The sequence below is a fragment of the Mesoplodon bidens genome (genome assembly GCF_964165515.1).
Source record: "Mesoplodon bidens genome assembly, chromosome: 2".
Taxonomy (NCBI): domain Eukaryota; kingdom Metazoa; phylum Chordata; class Mammalia; order Artiodactyla; family Ziphiidae; genus Mesoplodon; species Mesoplodon bidens.
In genome coordinates, this window is record NC_138177.1 from 46,649,059 (window position 1) to 46,669,246 (window position 20,188).

At 39.2% G+C, this 20,188-nt stretch overlaps 2 protein-coding genes across 3 annotated transcripts in view; one reads left to right on the plus strand and one right to left on the minus strand.

The window, feature by feature from the left end:
* Positions 1 to 2,057: 2,057 nt before the first annotated feature.
* On the minus strand, positions 2,058 to 18,123 carry TATDN3 (TatD DNase domain containing 3). 2 transcript variants are annotated; one of them, XM_081221748.1, is made up of 10 exons: positions 17,970 to 18,123; positions 16,015 to 16,047; positions 15,020 to 15,093; positions 14,719 to 14,803; positions 10,372 to 10,434; positions 9,352 to 9,461; positions 9,135 to 9,190; positions 7,660 to 7,772; positions 5,719 to 5,796; positions 2,058 to 2,802 (listed from the first exon to the last, which is right to left on the minus strand). In XM_081221748.1, exons 1-10 carry the CDS (start codon positions 18,033 to 18,035, stop codon positions 2,659 to 2,661), a joined length of 822 nt encoding a protein of 273 aa, XP_081077874.1. In that variant the 5' UTR covers positions 18,036 to 18,123; the 3' UTR covers positions 2,058 to 2,658. The 2 variants fall into 2 exon arrangements, with proteins under 2 accessions (XP_081077874.1, XP_081077873.1); XM_081221747.1 differs by having other exon boundaries at positions 5,719 to 5,799.
* NSL1 (NSL1 component of MIS12 kinetochore complex) overlaps positions 18,055 to 20,188 on the plus strand; it is a 56,188-nt gene continuing 54,054 nt past the window's right edge. The window contains exon 1 of the mRNA XM_081221735.1: positions 18,055 to 18,422. Within this exon, the coding sequence (XP_081077861.1) occupies positions 18,120 to 18,422 (303 nt within the window). The 5' untranslated portion in view covers positions 18,055 to 18,119. The remainder of the gene's footprint in view (positions 18,423 to 20,188) is intronic.

Genomic DNA, 20,188 nt, shown 5'->3' on the forward strand with positions numbered 1-20,188 from the left:
GGACGGGGCCCAGGCTGCAGCCCAGGTGATCATGGGGCTGATGCATGTCCACTGGTGGATGAGGCTGGTCCAGGGCCTAGCACTGGTGGGCAGGGCCATGTCCCAGGGTGACTGTGGGCTCAACGTGTCTGAAGACAGCAGGCCAGCTGGTGGGTGGGGCAGCATCTTCCCCCAGCTGGTTCTTTGGGCTGAGGTGTCCAGTACTGGTGCTGACAGGCCTGTGGGCAGGGCCAGGTCCTGGTGCTAATAAACTTGAAGGAGGATTCCAAAATGGCACTTGCCAGCACCAGTGTTCACGTGGTAGAAGCAGCTCCACAAAATTTTCTGCTGCAATTATTTATGTCCCCAAAGTGAGCTCCAGGTGCCTCCTGCCTCTTGGGGAGGCTCTCCAAGATCAGCAGGTGGGTCTGACCCAGACTCCTTTCAAATCACTGCTTCTGCCCTGGGTCCTGGCGTGTGTGAGATTTTGTGTGCGCCCTTTAAGGGTGGAGTCTCTATTTCCTGCAGCCCTCTGGGTCTCCAGAAAGTAAGCCCCCGTGGCCTTCAAAGCCAAACATTCTGGGGGCTCATATTCTTGGTGTAGGACACCCGGGCCTGGGGAGCTTGATGTGGGGCTCAGGCCCTTTACTCCTTGAGAAAAGCCTCTGCAGTTGTAATCATCCTCCCGCTCATGAGTCACCTACCTGGGCATATGGGTCTTGACTATACCATGTCTCCGCCCTTCCTACCTGTCTTGTTGCTGTTCCTTCTTTAGTTGCAGAAGATCTTCTCTGCTGGTCTTCTGGTCTTTCTCATCAACAGTTACTCTGTAAATAGTTGTAATTTTGTGGCCCATGAGAGGAGGTGAGCTCAGGGTCTTCCTACTCTGCCATCCCGGCCCCTCCTCAGAGACCTTCTCCATTCACTTATCTAAAAGATATGTGAGAGCACATGATATTGCAAACCTTGTTGCAAGACATGTAGAAGATGTCTTTTTCTAAGATGCAAAAACAAAAAAAGTATTTGTCCTCAAAAGGTTTGCAACCTCTGGAGGTGAAAAACATAAAGTAGCCCTAGTAAAAAGGAGTTATGTGTTATAATGTCATCAGACTGGTTTTATAGTACTTCATTCTTCCTTTATTATAGTACTTCTCACATTGCTTTGAAATTTGTCCACTTGTCTATCTTCTTTAGTAAAGTATGAACTGAAGGCAAGAACTGTATCTTATTCCTCTCTGTAGCCTACGGACCTAGATTAATGGGTAACCTAGAGGAGGAGCAATAACTATTTGTGTAAAATGAAAGAAACTGATGAATAAATGAAGAAAATGGCTATGCAATTTAGAGGGCAAGGATCGTGTCTGGCTGGGGTGATCGCATAGGGTGAAGTCATTTAAGTTGGATCTTAAAGGGTTTAAAGGTGAGAGTCTGAGAAAGGGAATGGGAGCTGAAGGAGGTAGAAAACAGGCAAAAGAAATATAGAGTTGAAAGGGAGATCAGAAGTCTAGTTTTAATATAACCTCCCATTAAATGTGGGCATTTCATCTGTCATGATGCTGATAAGTGGTTAAGTATCTCATAAAGCGTTCTATTTTGCTTCTTAGATAGTCTAGTTTGATTTGGACAATCTGCCCTAGAACTAGTTTTGATTCTTCTATAAATGAATTAATTTCAAAGTATTGAAGATTATGTAAAATCACTTGGCTTTTTAGGGAGTTAAATTATTTCTCTGACAGGTACTTTTTCCAGTATTTGCTGCTTAGGTAATTTAACAAAATTAAATACTCATGTTTTGGTATGGATCGCAATACCTTGTAACCTATATGTAAGATTTTTTCTAAAAACTTGTGGTAAAGTACACATAACATAAAATTCACCACCTGAAGAATTTTTAAGGGTATAGTTTAGTGGCTTCAAGCACGCTCATATTGTTGTGCTACTATCGCCACCATCCACTGGACTCTTTTCCTACCAGAGATGTTTAAAACTTAAAAATATAAAATATTATTGCATGCAAAAAAGTCAGATACATTTTTAATAGAGCTATGTACATTTTAAACATGTGACAAAATTCAGACTGGAACTTAAAACCAATTTATTAATTAAACTGTGGGGCTTGGTATTTAACGGTGATTGCACAAACCATGGGCTTTATAAGTCAAAATCTAAGATCAAGATAAAAATCTTGCACATTTTTCTCTTGAGAGATAATTCAAAGTACTAAAAGTTCAATTTTGCAAACCCAGAAAAGATCAGATTTCTGATAGTATAAAAAACTAGACACTCTCCTTTCACTGGATAAATCCTGTGGGAAGTCAAACAGGTGGTAAAGGATCAAACTTTAGCCTATTCCATGCCATCACAGGAGCACTTATTTCTTACCTGTGGGAGCCACCCTTGCCAGAAGAAATGGTTTCAGTTCATTTGGTGGTTCTATTTAACAGGGCAAAGTAAGAAGCAGTGGTATTTCCCAATCTCCTGCTAGGACTCCGTTAATTGCAAAGCAGTGCAAGGTAGAATTAGAACTCAGGGTTTTAGGATCTAAGCCCAGTTTTACTTCTAAGAAAAATATTTCTCTAAAATTATAATCCCGATACAATGGCTTCTTCAGTTCAGACTCTTCATCAGAACATTTATTTTTCTCAAACAGTGCCCTCTGCAGTTGATTTTGTTTTGAAGCTATTTCGGGAGCAGGTACTGAAGCTTGGGAAACAGTTTCAATGTGTTCTGTGTTGTCACTTCTATAACTTCCTCCACTGAGATCCCTTTCACCTGGGCAATATATTCTGCTGAAATGGAAATGTTTTGGGGCTCATTCCGTACCTGAGACAGACAAAGCAGACATTAATCAAACATGACACTAAAGGGAAGCAATCCTTGAAGACTGTAGATAAAAGAGATGAAAATTAGTTGGTAAAAACAACTGATGAGCACTTTTTTTTTTCTCTTTTTTTTTAATGGGGGTGAGGCGAAGCTGAGGAAAAGGCCCTGAACCTCAGCTTGAAAGCTAAGGCTACAACATTAACTGTAAGTCTATCCTGCTCCTGAAAAGAGCCCTGGGGTATTACCGGTCGAGGTTCCAGCACCTAGCATATGAAGCAGTCTGCACAAAGTGGACACTTGGTGAGCTGCTTCACTGATGAATTAACTGTCCTTCGGTTTGTTCCTCAAGTGAGTGCTTGCAAAGGTCAAGCTCTGTAGCTTGGCCATTTCACCTCACAGGCTACGTTACCGTTTGACTCAAGTAATGCCATGGTGTCTGGAAGACTACATAGATTATGTAGTCATATTTCACTGATTCTAAGATGCATTTCTCCCTTATCTTAACATCTCTGAAATTGATATCTATTTTACTGACATTCAGTGGCATGTGAAAGTATAATTGGTAGTGTTTTTTTCCTTAATGGTCACAAAACAGTGGTACATCTACAACCAGTGGCATTTAGATTTGATGAAATATATTATTGTTGTTATTATTAAGTTATCTACTCAGGATGATAATGTTCAAAGGAATAAGATAACAAGGTTAAAAAATAACCTTGATAACGTAGCCTAAGAAAACAATGAAAAATGCGCACCAAGGTTTAGGTTCAAGGACATTCATCATATTGTTTATAATATAGTTGACCCCTGAAAAACATGGTTTTGAACTGTGTGGGTCCACCTTACATGGATTTTTTTTTCAATAAATACTACAGTACTACACAATCCAAGCGTGGTTGAATCTGTGAATGCAGAACCACGAAAATGAGGGCTAAATCCGCAGATGCAAAACTGCAGACGTGGAGGGTGGACAGACATGTATTTTCCATGGTATGGGGCGGGGCTGGGGGTTGGGGAGGGTGTTGGTACCCCTAAGCACTTCTTGTTCAAGGGTCAACTGTACTGTGTTGGAAACAAATAACCTAAATGACAGTATCAAGTTAAATATATTGTGGCACATTCACACACTAAAATTTATATACTTATTAAACATGATGAGGAAAAGTATATTTACTGACATTTACATGTGTTCACCACATAAAAGCAAGTTATGAAATGTGTTGAAGCTAATCCTATTTTTATGAAAAAAATATTATGTGTACATATATGGACATAAAGAAGTGTGGAAGGACATAAGAACTTTCATTTATTTAGTGCTTGTTGTAGGCAAGGTTTTGTGCTAGGGTTTTCATGGAATTTCTCATTTAATCCTCAAAATAACTCTGTGAGATAGGTACTATTATTATTAGCATTCCTTTTTTACAGATAAGAAGGGATCCTAAACAGCGAGTAAGTAGCCCAGTTGAGGTTTAAACCTGTGCAAGCTGACATCAGAGTTTATGCTTTTAACCACTATACTATAGTGGTAACCTTTCAGTGGTAGATGGTTCTATTTTCTTATGATTTTCTGTGTTTTATATTTTTCTAGAACAAACATATTTTCCTTAACAAAAAGCATATTCAGTTTTATTTATTTTTATTTTTATTTTTTGGCCGTGCTGTGCGGCATGCAGGATCTTAGTTCCCCGACCAGGGATTGAACCCGTGTCCCCTGCAGTGGAAGTGCAGATTTCTAATCACTGGAATTCCTCAGTTTTAAAATTCATTTATTCAATAAATGTTTTTGAGTACCTACTATGTGCAAGGCACTATGCCAGAAACCCACAATTTTTATCAAATCATCTAAATACAAACATAAAACTGAGTTATAAGAGCATTTGAAATTCATTTCTGTTTAGGGTGAAGAAACTAGGTCTTTTTCATCCTATTTCACACTAACCAGGAAGGCAATTTTGTACCATTCTGTCCTACGCTCAAACAAGAAAATAAATGTGGTTATAATCCTCTATTTTCTCATTCCTCTTCTATATTCTTCTAAGAGCTGATTTATAAAATTATGTAACTAATTGGACATTAATTAGCAAAGTAATCATAATGTAATTACAAATAATCATAGTTTATTAACAATTACATCGCTACTGCTCCCAAACCTCCTACTCTCAAATGCCAGTCCTCTGAATCTGGGAGGCATGGAGACAGCTCTGATGGGCAGTCAGGGGCACTTAGTAAGCTACACAGTGGTAGGTGATTGTAACAGGCACTACTGTCTTCCTTTCAGATAATTATAATTATAATGGTAGCAATATTCAAAATATGATTCTTTGTGGCCTACAATAACAAAATGCACAGCAAAGATCAGATAAATAAATCTATGACTATATCAATACATCCTTGTACTGAAAGAAATTGAGGCTTATTTTAACATGCTAATTAAAAGAAGAAAAACATCTATTGAGCATCTACTATATACCAGACACACTAGGCACTTGCATATACATTACTTCATTTAATCCCCACTGTAATACTTCAAAGTATTTTACTATTATTTTACCCACATTTTATAAATGTAGAAACAGTTTCAGAGATTAAGGAACTTGCCCAAAGTTACACAGCTAGTGGGTATCAGAGACAGGATCTGAATCCAGGCCTTTCTGACTCTAGACACTAAGCTTTTTACTATACTGGTCTGGATTTCAATATTACATAAATTAGGACATGATCCATATCAAATAATATTCTTTGTAGCACAACAGCCATATTTACAAAAGACTTGAAATTAAGTCAATATAACCTTTCAACCTAGCATTAAAGTAGGATCCCATTGTATTTACACTGGAATGAGAAACACAGCTAAACTAGAAATAGTTCAAGTAAAAGATACAATCTAAATAATGTAGAAATTAGAAAATCATTTACCTTTTTTTCTGGCCCTAGTGCAGGTGAATCTGTTTCCAAGCAAATCGAAGTTAAAGGCAACTGTTTCACAAGTTTCTGCTTCTTAGAGAAAAGAGAAAGCTAGTAAGTTTAATACATGAGAAGTAAAGATTAAATAAGGAGCATTAAACCCACATGTCAATGCATACTACTCTGCAAGAATCTAAAATTCAAACTTTAATATTCAATTAATAAATGTTCACTACGTTCTCATCATTCTACATTAATGGTTAGATTTAAGAAGAAACATTCTTTGCCAAAAATTATCCGAAGCCTCTAGGAACCCAAAGAATAGTAACCAAGAGCAAAAAAATGAGGTAACATCCAGCAAGGACCCAAACATCTGATATCATATGCCTACTGAAAGATCCAAGGAAGAGCGACTTACCTGGTGGCATAGCGGTTAAGAATCCACCTGCCAATGCAGGGGACACGGGTTCGAGCCCTGGTCTGGGAAGATCCCACATGCCATGGAGCAACTAAGCCCATGAGCCACAACTACTAAAGCCTGCACTCTAGAGCCCATGAGCCACAACTACTGAGCCCACCTGCCACAACTACTGAAGCCCACGTACCTAGAGCCTGTGCTCTGCAACAAGAGAAGCCACCCAATGAGAAGTCCGTGCACCACAATGAAGAGTAGCCCCCGCTCACCACAACTAGAGAAAGCCCGTGTGCAGCAATGAAGACCCAACACAGCCAAAGATAAATAAATAAATTAGATAAATAAATTGAATAAATAAATAAATAAATAAAAATAAATAAGAAATTTCTCCACAAATGATAAAAGTAGGAAAAATAAAAGTAATCATGGACTATCAATTAACATGACCTAATTGACATTTCTAGAACTTTCCACCTGAAACCGTATATAAGGCCCAGTGTCCCTGTATTTTGAAGTAAATGCTTTTGCTTCAAGTCTCCCAGGCCTCCCCTGGGTCTCAAAAGGCTGGTTCAAGAATTAGTGATTAGGGAATGTGGAGATGTAGGAGCAATGAATAGCTGTTGGGTCGGAAAACTGGTAACAACTTAGACTATGAATTTGCCACATAGCGGAGTCACCAAATTCCCAGTTCCCTGAAAGTTATAGATAGAGGCCTGACACACACTCCTAAGCTGTTTTTACAGGAAGCAGACCCCCACCAGATGGAAACTGCTGACCTCAAGCATGTAGACCCCAGACCAGCTGAAACCAGAAGATTGATGATGCTTAAAACCTCACCATGATGCCAATCAATTCGAGAACTGAGCACAAGCTGCTCACATACCCTGCAGCCTCCTCCCTCACACTGCCTTTAAAATCCCTTTTCTGAAAGCTATCAGAAGTTCAGGTCTTTTGAGTATGAGCTGCCCAATTTTTTGTGAGTGGAAGTTTATTTTTTTTTGTGAGTGGAAGTTTATTTTGATGATATCCAATTTATCTATTTTTTCTTTGGTTGCTTGTGCCTTTGGTGTCATAGCTAAGAAACCACTGCCTGATCCAAGGTCACAAAGATTTAGATTTGTTTTCTTCTAAGAGTTTTCTAATTTTAGCTCTTATACTTAGGTCTTTGATCCACTTTTGAGTTACTTTTTTTTTTTTTTTTTTTGCGGTACGCGGGCCTCTCACTGTTGTGGCCTCTCCCGTTGCGGAGCACAGGCTCCGGATGCGCAGGCTCAGCGGCCATGGCTCACGGGCAGAGCTGCTCCGCGGCATGTGGGATCTTCCCGGACCGGGGCACGAACCCGCGTCCCCTGCATCGGCAGGCGGACTCTCAACCACTGTGCCACCAGGGAAGCCCTTGAGTTACTCTTTATATGAGGTAAGGACCTAGGATTAATTTTTGCAATGAAACCAGAATAGTATCACAAGTATATAATAAAAGTTCATATTTTAAAGTATATTCCACAAAGTATAAAATGAGGTTTAATGAAAGAATTTACCTGTCCACTTCTTATGATAGAAGGAGGAATTGAGAAGAAGTACCCAGCTTTTACTCCTTCCATGGCTACAGATGGCCGACCATCAAATGCATGCAGCAACACTTTGTCAGCACCTCTCAAAAATTAAAGATAAATCACAGTTCCATTTTATTTCCTTAATGAGAGGTTTTCCCACTAATCAAATTGAACAACACAGATGTTAAGTAAATGTCGGCCACTATAAGGTTCTATGATTTCTAGAGAGTAGATAAACATAGAGTGTTCAACCAGTAGAATAAAAATATAGTAAATTCTTAATCTTCAGAATAAAATTAATAAATACAATTGAGCAATTATTTAAACTTCCTATACCATCAAACCTTCTCCAAATCTTCAGAATAAAATTAATAAATACAATTTAAGCAATTATTTAAACTTCTTATACCATCAAACCTTCTCCAAAAGTTTCTGAACTGTCAAATTATTGTTCCTAATAGGTTTTTAAGCAAATTGTCCTTAAGAAGGATGCTAGTGAAAGAAGAAATGAGGAAATAAATGACTCACAAATTCAACACTCAGAGTTAGTTTCACAAAAACCATCTCCAGTTCTTAAAGGATGGCGGCTCAGCCTGCACAAAAATCATGTTCTCGGTGAATCCAGGGGACTCAGTACTCACCAGTGAGAAATACAGTGCTTTCTAGTTGCAGGCAATTATGTTTACTTCACTATTTGACACTGCTGGTAGGTGTGACATTTAGTGGTTTACTACCGTGAGTTATGAAATCAAATTAGTGGGTCACGACTGGCCAGTGTGTGCTTATATATTTGTGTGCATAAACACACGCACACACACATATCTATACACACATACATACAGATGTACTGCTTCTTGAACTTTTGTCAGTTTTCTGTATATGTATATACTGAGTTTCGAAATAAAGTCAGTGCCAAAAACAGTATGTATGTGTTTGTATCAAGTTTCAAAATAAAGTATATTTCTTATCGTGGACAGCACTTTAAAAATTTGAAAAGTAATCCTATGAGAAGTATTTTTTCTTTAGGAACAACTGGTGAAGATGACACTGCATTTTATATAAGATGGCCACAATCTGTATAATACCATTTTCTAAAGCAGCAGCCATAAAACATGCAAAACAGTAACTCAATGTGATCACCCTTCTTTGCTTTGTTTTTTCCTCTCTCACATAAGCTGATTAAAACGTTGGAGCTGCTAATTTTCAAAGTAAGGCATTAAAATTACTTGATCCAATTTTTCATTTGCTTTATCCTGGCCTGATAAACATCATAATCACACTGAAAACCTTGTAAATAGTAGGCTGACTTGCAAAACCACCTTAGTAGATTTCCATCTCTACCCTTGACCCATTCCCTTCCCTTTAAGAAATCAAGTAAAGCATGGCTTGTTCTATTGAGAATATGGACTGGAATTGTCAAACTTAAACATTAGGTACATTTTTCTCAGGAACCTAAATACCTTGCTCATTTAAGAGGCTGATGGTGGGTCTTCCAGCTGAACGTGAGTGAACATTTCTGGTAAACAACAAAAAAATTCCTTTTGAGTACTTAATATGAAATTATTATTTTTGTTATATTAAAGCAATTCAGAGAAAAAGAAAAGTAGAGCTCAATTTCAGGAGAATCATTACTTAATTTGCTCTGTAACTATTAATATAGAAAGATAATTAACCTACAAAGGCAAATTTAGTCTTTTGGCTAATTGGACCTGTCTGATTAGGACTTGTCTTTGCTCTTCCTTCTGTTCATCAGTGCCAGCAATTCTGGGGGAGAAATCTAGTCCAACCTATAACAGAAAAACAAAACAGAATTACATGTTTATGGTTTAATGAATCCCAAAAGACATAGTATGGAGCAGTACAGTCCAAGAGAAATATAATGGGAGCCACACACATAAACCACATACACAACCTTACAGTTTCCAGTAGCTACATTAAAAACACTAACAAGAAACAGGTGAAATTAATTTAATAATATATTTAATCCACTGTATCTAAAATATTATCAATATTACCATATAGTCATATTATTATATCAACACATAATCAATAAAAAATTATTGAGTTATTTTACATTCTTTTTTTGAGGTACTGAGACTTTGAAATCCTCAGTGCATTTTATCCTGATAGCACATCTCAACTTGGGCCAGTCACATTTCAAGTGCTCAACAGCTGCATGTGGTAACCACACTGGATAGTGAAGATTATAAACGACTGCTTCCCTTGATTCTGTTCTGGCATGCATCGTGGTAACCTAGATTCTGAATGTAAGTGCTATTCTTATTTTTTATCTTTAATTATAAGTGGAATTACCAAGTGATGTTTCACAGCTGTAAATTATTTAATAAAAAATGTTCTTTAATTATAAACTCTAACTTATTTAAAGTATGCTTGTATATACTATTTTAACTAACCAGAGAGATAATCCTATGTAAGCAAAAGGAAAAAAAGAGGAAAGTATATTAAAATGGTAATAGTTTTCTTTAATTAACATAAGCCCATGGGGAGGCTTCTATTGTTTTATCCCTAAGCACTCTTGCTTATTGAGGGAGTACTGACAAATTATTATTCAGCTGAACAGGGTGAACATAATTAATCCAATTCTGTTATAATCACCAATACTGAATTAAGGACTATTTTCATCTATCACATGAACGTCTGGATTAGAAATCATTTGATCAGCTAGTGGGTATTTACCTCTCCAATTGCCAACAATCGATCCTTATAATTCTCGATAATGGGCAAAGCTACATCCAAATCCTGGGATGAAAAGAAAGTAAATTTATTAAAATAGAAGAAGGCAATTTTATAGGTTTTGTATAAGCACCTATTATATGCCAGGCACTATGCTATACTGGGTCCTTTACATAGTCAATACCTTTTAACCAGTTGAAGAAGTAAGAATGTAATCCTTCTATAATGGTGAGTACTTCTGTCTGGAAATTTGAGTACAAACATCCCACAACCATTTATGTTACAAGAACATGACTTCCTTTCTTAAAAAATATTTATTTATTTATTTATTATTTGGCTGCGCCAGGTCATAGTTGCGGCATAGTTGCGACAGGATCTTCGCTGCTGTGTGCGGGATCTTCATTGCGGCATGCGGGATCTTTTAGTTGTGGCATGCGGAATCTTTAGTGGCGGCAGGCAAACTCTTTTAGTTGTGGCATGTGGGATCTAGTTCCTTGACCAGGGATTGAACCCGGGCCCCCTGCATTGGGAGCGCAGAGTCTTAGCCACTGGACCACTAGGGAAGTCCCAAGAACGTGACTTCTTACGAAGATTCCCACTTAAACCCTTCCTTCTGTTTAGGAGGCATTTCCTGGCATTTAGGAGGAGTGAACTGGATTTCCTGGAATAGCTGAGCAAGAGAGAAGAAAGCCACCAAGTGGTCACCTTTGTGAGTTTTTGGGAGTGCACTGCTATGTTCTTCTCTTAGGGTACTGATGGCTTGTGAATTTTTAATAGTGATAACCCCATACATCCTTTGCACTATTTTCACTAATTTGTCTTTATAGTCCTGTGTAGCCTATTTTTGTCCTAAAGGTTCAACAATATACATACTAAATATCACAAATATGTTGTTTGCCAACTATTGAAGTAACTGTGTACTGTTAGTTTCCATGATATTACTATTTCCACTTAAAGAGAATTCCCCTTGTGAGGGATCCCTTTAAGACAAGGGAAAGACAAATACATGGAAAATTTGCTTCTAGATATTTTAAACTACTTTGAGGATTTTAGTCTCAGAATATGTAAATTCAAGGTACTTCTAGTGAGGATAATCAGAACAAGGGAGAATTAAGAAAAGGGAGGTAAACTATATGGTAGAGGAAGAAGAGGAGATTTTATAATTATACCTCAAGAGAGAGAAAAGAAGATGAGGAAGGGTAAATCAAGGCCTCAGACATTCCAGTAGACTCAATGAAGAAGAATTAATGTTGTCAGGTGGAGCTAAGAGTATATAACCCTAAATACCAGAGATGATGTCTGGCAATAGCTGAGTAGGTCAAAGTGTCAGGCAAAGATCTTCCATATCAAACATCCAAACTACTGTGTGTCTGTGGGACCTCAAAGGGACTGGAGAAGTTGGAGAGATTACTCAGGAAATGTTTGACACTTAGAAAGTCTTCAGTCAGAAAGAAATTACACATTTGGATGAAGACCAGATACAGGGAAAAAATGCTTCTTGGAATATGTATTATCTATAAAAAGAAGCAAAATAAATTTACAATGAGACTGTTCCAATTCCTCATGAAATATTTTGGAAGTTTCTGGCAAGTCAGGTATAGTAATAGAAATTAATATAATTCATATCGCAGATTCAATATGTATAAATGTATGTGTGGTCTTTATCATTTTAATAGATGTAAAAATATTTATAAGGACATTCATAGGTCTAAAACTGACTTCAGTTCTATTCATAAAGTCTCAAGTTCTTTAACAGCTAATGGTTCTATTGTGGGGTTTTAAAATATCCTATACCTCTATACCCTATGACTGGGAATACTACAACTAAATAATTATTCACGATTTACAAACGAGGAAATTGAGACTTGGCAAAGTTAAGTGCCACAGATCACAGAAGCCAGTTGGCCAAGACTCTCTGACTTCAAAGCCCATGTTGTTTCCACTATGCTATTGAAAGAAGAAAGGAGAGAGAAGGAAAGGATGGAAGAAAGAAGGGCAAAGGGGAGGGAGGAGAGATTTATTCTGAATGATTTCAAATAATTAGAATTGATTTTTTATTAAAGAAAATGTTTAGTCTTCAGAACCTTTAGAACAGGGGTCAGGCGTGTAACCAAAATGAGTGAAGTAGGTTAAGTAGGGACAAGAGCCAACTGGACAGCACATGCCCTGCCTGGAGGGGGCGGTAGCTTGTAGACAGTGAATTGTGATTCCCCAGGGTATCCCAGGGGCTTAAACTCTGCCTGGTAATAATATTTATTGAATATGCTGAAAGATTTGTGTGATGCTAGGCAATTTTCATTTTATAAACCAAGGTAATTTAATGAATACTTACTATTGTACATACCTACCTTTGTACCCCATGGTAGGAGCTTGTAATCTAACCACGATGGGAAAACCTAACTACTGTGGGACTATAAGCACACTAAGAACAAAACTGCTTAACTCTGGTCTTTTCCAGAGGGCTATCTTGAGATTTGCTGAGTTCCTGTCTGCTTTGAGAATCTAGATTTACCTGTATATTGTTGGTATTTTATTTAGTTTTGTAAGTTAAATAGTCCTATCAGTTTTACATTCATTCCAAAAACATGCCAAATCCACTCACTTCTCTTCATCTCCACTGCTACCACTCTGGTCCAATCCACCATCGTTTCTCACATGGACTATTCCAACAGTCTTTTAACTATTCTCCCTTCTTCCTTTTTTGCCCTCTTCAAAATCGATTCTTCACACCATTGTCAAGGGTATCTTTTCAAAACAGAAATCACATCTTGTCACTCCCTGCTTTAAATCCCCCACTGATGTAAACTACAATCCAACAAGGACCTGTATGAGGTGATTGGGGATCCCTGCCCAATCCCTCTGACCTCACTATTCCTTCCTCTTCCATCTAGTCACATCAGTCCTCTTTCTATTTCTTGACCACAGCAAACTTGTAACTACCTTAGGACCTTTATGCTTCATTGTTTCCTTTGTCTTCAACACTCTGACCCCTCTCTTTGCATGGCCAACTGCATTCAGGTTGCAGTTCAAACGTCACCTCCTCAGAGAGGCCTTCCCTGACTACATAATCTAAAAACCAGCATCCACAATCCCCATCACATAATCTTGTTTCATTGCCTTTAAAGCACTTAGTTCACGTATCTCATTGTTGACTGTCTTCCCCAATCCAGAATCTGGCTTCTGTGAGAAGGATTTTCTATAGTGCTTCGAACAGTGTTCGAAATATAGTACATGCTCACTAAACACTTGTTGACTGACTACTGAAATGAAGGACTATTAGTATAAATCTCTACATAAATGAAAGAAATACTGTCCTGCTATCATCCCCAACATTTTGGGAATTGCAACTCTCTGGCAATTTAGCTAATTTTATCATATCAACAACTCAGGAAATCTACAGGATAAGTATGTATTTTTACCTGAAGTGAATTAAAAGTAATTTTGTTCCAAAATAAGTAGAACTACCTCGGGTACCCCAATGTAGGAATACAGATTTATTATTATAAAAAATGATAGTCTTCATATCTTAATTTATTCATAGATAACAAAAAGTCTCTACTTCTTCAACATGGGGCTTTCAATCTCATTATGTAATAAAGCACTCAGGAAACTGTGCATCTCCCTGATGCTAGTCAGGAGACAAGTCTGAAATACATGACATATTGACTTCTGTGAGTCAGTGAGATCTTGTGGGTAGGAGTTTTTTTAGAGAGGGTATAAAAGTAATGCAGTTTAACAGATCAAGAGCACTCCTATAGGGCTAGTTCAATGTTCACAGAAGACACTATGTACTTGAACTCATCTGTTCCCTTATAGTACTGCATCTATGAATTTGTATCTTTCTTTTTCTGGATATTTTATCACTTTTATTGCCAAAGCAATAGGACAACATGATAAAAAAATATGAAAACCAGGTGCTTATAACTCTACCAGACTATCACAACGAGTATAATTTCTGTACTTTTCTCTCTAGTCTTTTCCTTATAGAATATATTTTTACATGGATGTCACAGTGAATAAACCATTTGGTATCCTGCTTGTCTCCCTACACTATACTGTAAACATTTTCCATGTTGCTACATAAACCTTATAGTCCACACTTTCTATAGTTATACTTAACATTGTAGCATTATATTTAGCACTGTATAAGTTAACTAGTTATTTCCTAACCTCTAGGCTGTTTCCACTTTTTCTCTATTTCAAGTAACTGCTGCAACAAACATCTTTGTGAAAGAAGATAGAATTTCTTTCTTTTGGATTATTGCCTTATAATATTAATTTGGAAGAGGAAGAGTACTGAGTCAAAAGATGTTATGATTTTTTATGGTTCTTTTTTTATAAGACTGTTACCTTTAACGTGACACTTCTTTGGTCTTTTGGTGAAACTCCCTGAACTGGGTGAACACCCAAGCATGGCAGGACAAATCCATTATACCTAAAAATGTAGAACGAATTAAGAAAACAGAATATTAGACTAGGAGACAAAGTTACTCTGAAGAACAAGTAGGAAAGAATTTTTTTAGGGCTATGTTAATGTGATTGTTTTTCTTCTCATTCTCTTTAAAAATTGATGATCTTTGATATTATAAATATGACATCATAAATGCATCCTTATTAGCAACTCTTTCTAATTCTTAATGAGAAGTAACACCTTTCTGAAAGCTGCATAATCTTTTCAAATTCTCCTGAATGTTCAGCAACCACCACAAGAGCCATAACATTGGCCTGCAACAAAAATGAATAGAATAGTTAGTCTCAAACAATATACATCCAATATAATTAAATAAAAATTTAAAGTTTTCTGTGCTTTTAGTTATCCTTGCTCACTCACACTCCATCAATATAATCATAATAGCTATCACTGAGTAGTTACTATGTTTCAGGTATTATGTTCGGTGAATATAAATATTACCCCCCATTTAATCTACATACTCCTATGACATAGGCATTGCTGTAATCCACTATATGGATCAAGAGACAGAGTTTTGGATGGAGTCAAATAACTTGCCCAAGATCACTAGCCCTGTGTAACTCCAAACCCCATACTCCTAATTAAGCTGCCACAGTGGAAGATGGCTGTATGTAAAAATGGCAACCATTTCTGACTATCATTTTTGGGGAAGACCACAAAATGCTAGCTTCATAAACACTTCCAAAGATTAATAATTTTTTTCCCACACAAATCAAACTGTTTCAGAAAACTTTTATAATTTCTCCAAGATCTCCAGAATAATGTTAATTCAAGAACTGAAAGATGGACCAATTTGTTCCATATTGCTGGTAAGCATGGTGGCTGTGGGAATGTGTTTTGGATTCAGACTATCTTGTCTACACCACTTACTAATGGTGTGTCTTTGGACAAGTTAATCTCTAGGCCTTATTTTCCTTATCTATAAAATGGGTAATGGTTGGCTATAAAATAGTAGCTTCCTCAGAAGCTTGCTGTGAAACATTAAATGAGATAATGTACAGGATGGGCTTAGCTCAGTGCCTGGCACATAGTAAACAATAAATGCTGCTTATTATTAACTTATTATTATTGAAGTAACAACAACATAGTATAACTAAATTTCAAGCTGCTTTAGGTCAAAATTAGGAGGAAAATAAAAACAACAAATAAAAGGGCAATTATAGGTATTGGCTTACTGTCTTGGCTCTCTCCAACACATCATCCAGATCCTAAAATAAACATAAGTAATCATAATCATTTTAGATGGATAAGTAAGTGTCCTTTGGCTGTGTATAGCAATGTAGCTGAGGCACCATAAAGAATGACAATGATGGCAAGGAACAGCGTGGTGGAATGTGAAGAGCCTATGCTGACCCTACCTCCCATTTACTCTCTCAGTAAAATGTGGCTTCTGTTCCCACTCTACTAAAACAGAAACTGTTTTTGTCAAATATAAAGGACCCTTCTCGGTCCTCCTACTCTACCCCTCAGCAGCATTAGAAACTCCTCACTTGTCCACTCCTTCCTTTTTGAAATATTTCCCACTCTTGGCTTCTGCAAATACTCCTCTCTAGCTGGCTGCTACTTTTCAGTCTCCTTGACTGGCTCTCTCTTCTCTATCTGATTTCAGAACCCTATGCTTCTCTCTCTGACTCACCTTAAGTACTCTTATTACTATGCTCATTATGCTAATGAGTCCCCAGTTTTTATCTCCAGCCTATAGCTCTCTCCTGAACCCAAGATTCACATTTTATTTTTTTTTATTTTTATTTTTTAGCGGTACGCGGGCCTCTCTCACTGTTGTGGCCTCTCTCGTTGCGGAGCACAGGCTCCGGACGCGCAGGCTCAGCGGCCATGGCTCACGGGCCCAGCCGCTCCGCGGCATGTGGGATCTTCCCGGACCGGGGCACGAACCCGTGTCCCCTGCATCGGCAGGCGGACTCTCAAGCACTGTGCCACCAGGGTAGCCCCAAGATTCACATTTTAAAATGACCATATGACATCTCCACTTGGATGGGTATTAGGTTTCAACATGTGCGGAACATAACTATTTTCTCCTCAACAAACCTATTCTTTCTGCCTGCCCTCTCCAACCTCAGTTTTCCCTCATCTCAGCACCACCACCTCTCTACAGCATCCTCAAGTTCTCCCTTTCCCTCTCTTTCCACATCCAATTCCTCCCAGCATGTACTACAGATTCTATCTCTAAAACATACCTTGAATCCATCTGCTTCTCTCAAACTCCCCTGCAACCACTATCTTTAGTCTAAATACTGCAAAAGCTTCCAAGCTGGTCTTCTAGCTTCTATTCCTGTTCTCTTCTGTCCATTAGCCACACATCAGCAAAATGGTTTTTAAATGGATTATCAGATCTCGTCTCTCTCCTTAAAAAGCAAAGCCCTTTACTGGATCCCCATTGTGCTTCTAATGAAATGCAAACTCCTGACTCACTAATCCTCTGCAAACCTCTTCGGTCTTGTTTTACGCGTCTCTCATTTTAGCTGATCAGGCTCCACCCAGCCTTTCGGTAGCTTGAACGTCCAAATTCTGTCTTGTCTGGAGGCCTGCAACCCGCCTGCTTTCCTCACCACCATGCACTCACCGCTTTGTCTTTCCAGCACCAATTTAAGCTTCACCTCTTGAGAGATTTTCCCCCTAAAATAGACCCCGCTCTTCTTTATTATTAGCCTCTAGTTTCCAATGTAGCGGGTAAAACACTTTGAAATTACGTGTGTGTGTGCGCGCTTGCTGGTTTTTGTTTGCTTCGCTCCCCTGGAGAACTGGAGCACGCAGCGTGCGGGAGTGAGCCCGAGTTTCGCGGACGGCGTCCTGGGGTAAGCGGATTCTCTGCCCGGAGCTGTGAGGCTGGTAGGATAAACAGCGGGCCAAGGCGGGGTAGGGGGAAGGACTCCAGTAGCCAGTAACAGCAAATAAAAGCCAAGTGGAGATAGAGGATATGGATATTCGGGATGAGAAAGAAAAATCAGTGTGAGTGAGATTAAATAGGGAGTAAGGAGCAAGTTGCACAGGACCACAGACGGGGGCCTGGGAGGATTTGGGGCTTCGCCCTAAGGGAGGAGAACAAGGATAGCCTGAACGGAAAGAATGGGGGCCTCCCTGCTCCCACGGGCCCGACCTCGCCCTCACATACGCGGTCAAAGTCCGGGGCGGAGAGGTGGCAGTGACAGTCCACCAGCCCTACGCCCACCGCCCCCATCGCCGCACCCACTGAATCCCTCGACTTGCCCGCGGAGCCTCAGGCGGAACGCTGCTGCTGCGGGCCGAGTTTCCGGCCGGACGTATGCTCCTTCTTCCCGGGGAACCCGCTCTTCCGCTCCCAGAGTTCCCGCCCACAATTCAAGTTGGAAAAATGGAGGGGGCTCGTGAGTCGGTGGCGCTTTCTGCTTCGCCCGACGTGGAGAGAGTGGCCGGGACAGACGATGGGGCCTCGGATCTTGCCACCTCCCGAAAAGACTTCCGGGTGCGCTGCACCTCGAAGCGGGCCGTGACGGAAATGCTAGAACTGTGCGGCCGCTTTGTGCAAAAGCTGGGGGACGCGCTGCCAGAGGAGATTCGGGAGCCCGTGCTGCGAGATGCGCAGTGGGTACGGGCCCAGTCTTGTCTTATCACCCCCTCTCTCCACACCCCAGGTCTCAGTGGTCAGAAAGAGCGCACGCCAGGCTTCGGCAGAGTTAACGGTGCCCCACGCTTGGTTAGAAGCAGCCCGGGACACGGGAGGGAACGAAGTAGATGCTGGAGGCAGCTGGGTATTGTTAATTACTTAGACCAGTGCTGTCCGACAGAAAAATACTAGGAGAGCCATGTATGTAACTTGAAATTAAAAGTAAGAAAAAATAGGTGAAATTAATTTTAATAACATTTATTTAACCATGTCCAAGATATCGTTTTAACTTGTAATAATTAAAAAATGAACGAGATAGTTAAATGAACGAGATAGTTTATATTCTTTTGTTCATACTAAGCTTTTCAAATCTGTCTTTAACTTACAGCTCATCTCCTTTCCTACTAGCCACATTTTAAGGCCTCAGCAGCCATAAAGTGGCTAGTTGCTCCCCTGTTGGGCGGTGCAGACAGAGACTCTGAGAAATTCTCCAGGAGAGGGTAATCCTGGAAGTCAGTCACCAGGCTAGCTTTTGGTCTTTCCTTTTGTTTGTTTTAGAACATCTTGTAAAGAGAGCGAGAACTTTTTTCCTACAGGTCTAAATTAGATAAGGAAGCTGTTTTGCTTATAGACTTCAGTAAGATCACACACTGGCCCTTATAATACATTTCCCCTTCCTTTCTTAAATATTTTGCAAAGCCCTGAAGAAGATAGTTTTTTGAGGAAAGACGCAACAAATTGAGGGATTTGTGTCTGTCAAAAGGAAGCACACAATCTATTTATATTTAGGAAAAAAAGTTAAAATGCTTATAATGCAGTACAGTTTTGAGTGTGAATGACCACAGTGCAACCAAAATAAAGGTTAAATGGATGAAGAATGAAGGAACACTCCCTGGGTTGTGATTCTGTATTCCAGTGTTGTGTACACTGGCTCTTATATCATTCTGTCTTTGCAAGCAAGGGAAGAATAGAGACATACCTGAGGACATTTTTAATAGTTTCTTGGGAGAAGACTGTTTTGTTGTGTAATGATCTTAGGATTTACCCCTTTCTAGGAAGTGCTAAGCTGCTTAGAACATTTAATTACCTTACAAAAAAGAGGAACTTGGCTTAACCTATTATACCTTATTTAATGGATGAGAAAGTGGATTAGAAGATAAAAGGTGTGAAGACTTAAACTACCAAGGGAATTAACTTGTGTTTTACTTTAATTAAGAGAACAGATAAAAGGCAGAGGCTTTAATTATGTTGACATCTCTTTATCTAAAACCACATAATATAGTATTATCACATTCTTTTTTGTGATAGTTATTTAAAAATTTATTTTATTGAAGTATAGTTGATTTACAGTGTGTTAATTTCTACCATACAGCAGTGGTTCAGTTATATATGCATTCTTTTTTCAAATTTTTTTATTTATTTAGTTTTGGCTGTGTTGGGTCTTTGTTGCTGCGCGCGAGCTTTCCCTAGTGGCGAGCGGGGGCTGCTCTTTGTTGCAGTGTGCAGGCTTTTCATTGCAGTGGCTTCTCTTGTTGCAGAGCACGGGCTCTAGGTGAGCGGGCTTCAGTAGTTGCTGCACGCGGACTCTAGAGTGCAGGCTCAGTAGTTGTGGCGCAGGGGCTTAGTTGCTCCGAGGCATGTGGGATCTTCCTGGACCAGGGCTTGAACCCGTGTCCCCTGCATTGGCAGGCGGATTCTTAACCACTGCACCACCAGGGAAGCCCCTGCTACTTTTTAAAATATTCCCT

Bases quoted from the DNA above. Each gene is read 5' to 3' on its own strand.
- TATDN3 (XM_081221747.1), bottom strand. From the start codon at position 18,035: ATGGGGGCGGTGGGCGTAGGGCTGGTGGACTGTCACTGCCACCTCTCC. The intron at 16,048-17,969 runs GTATGTGAGGGC...TGTTTATTTTAG, and splicing joins CCGCCCCGGACTTTGACCGC to GATCTGGATGATGTGTTGGA. The intron at 10,435-14,718 runs GTAACAGTCTTA...TTTTCATCCCAG, and splicing joins AAAGAAGTGTCACGTTAAAG to GATTTGGATGTAGCTTTGCC.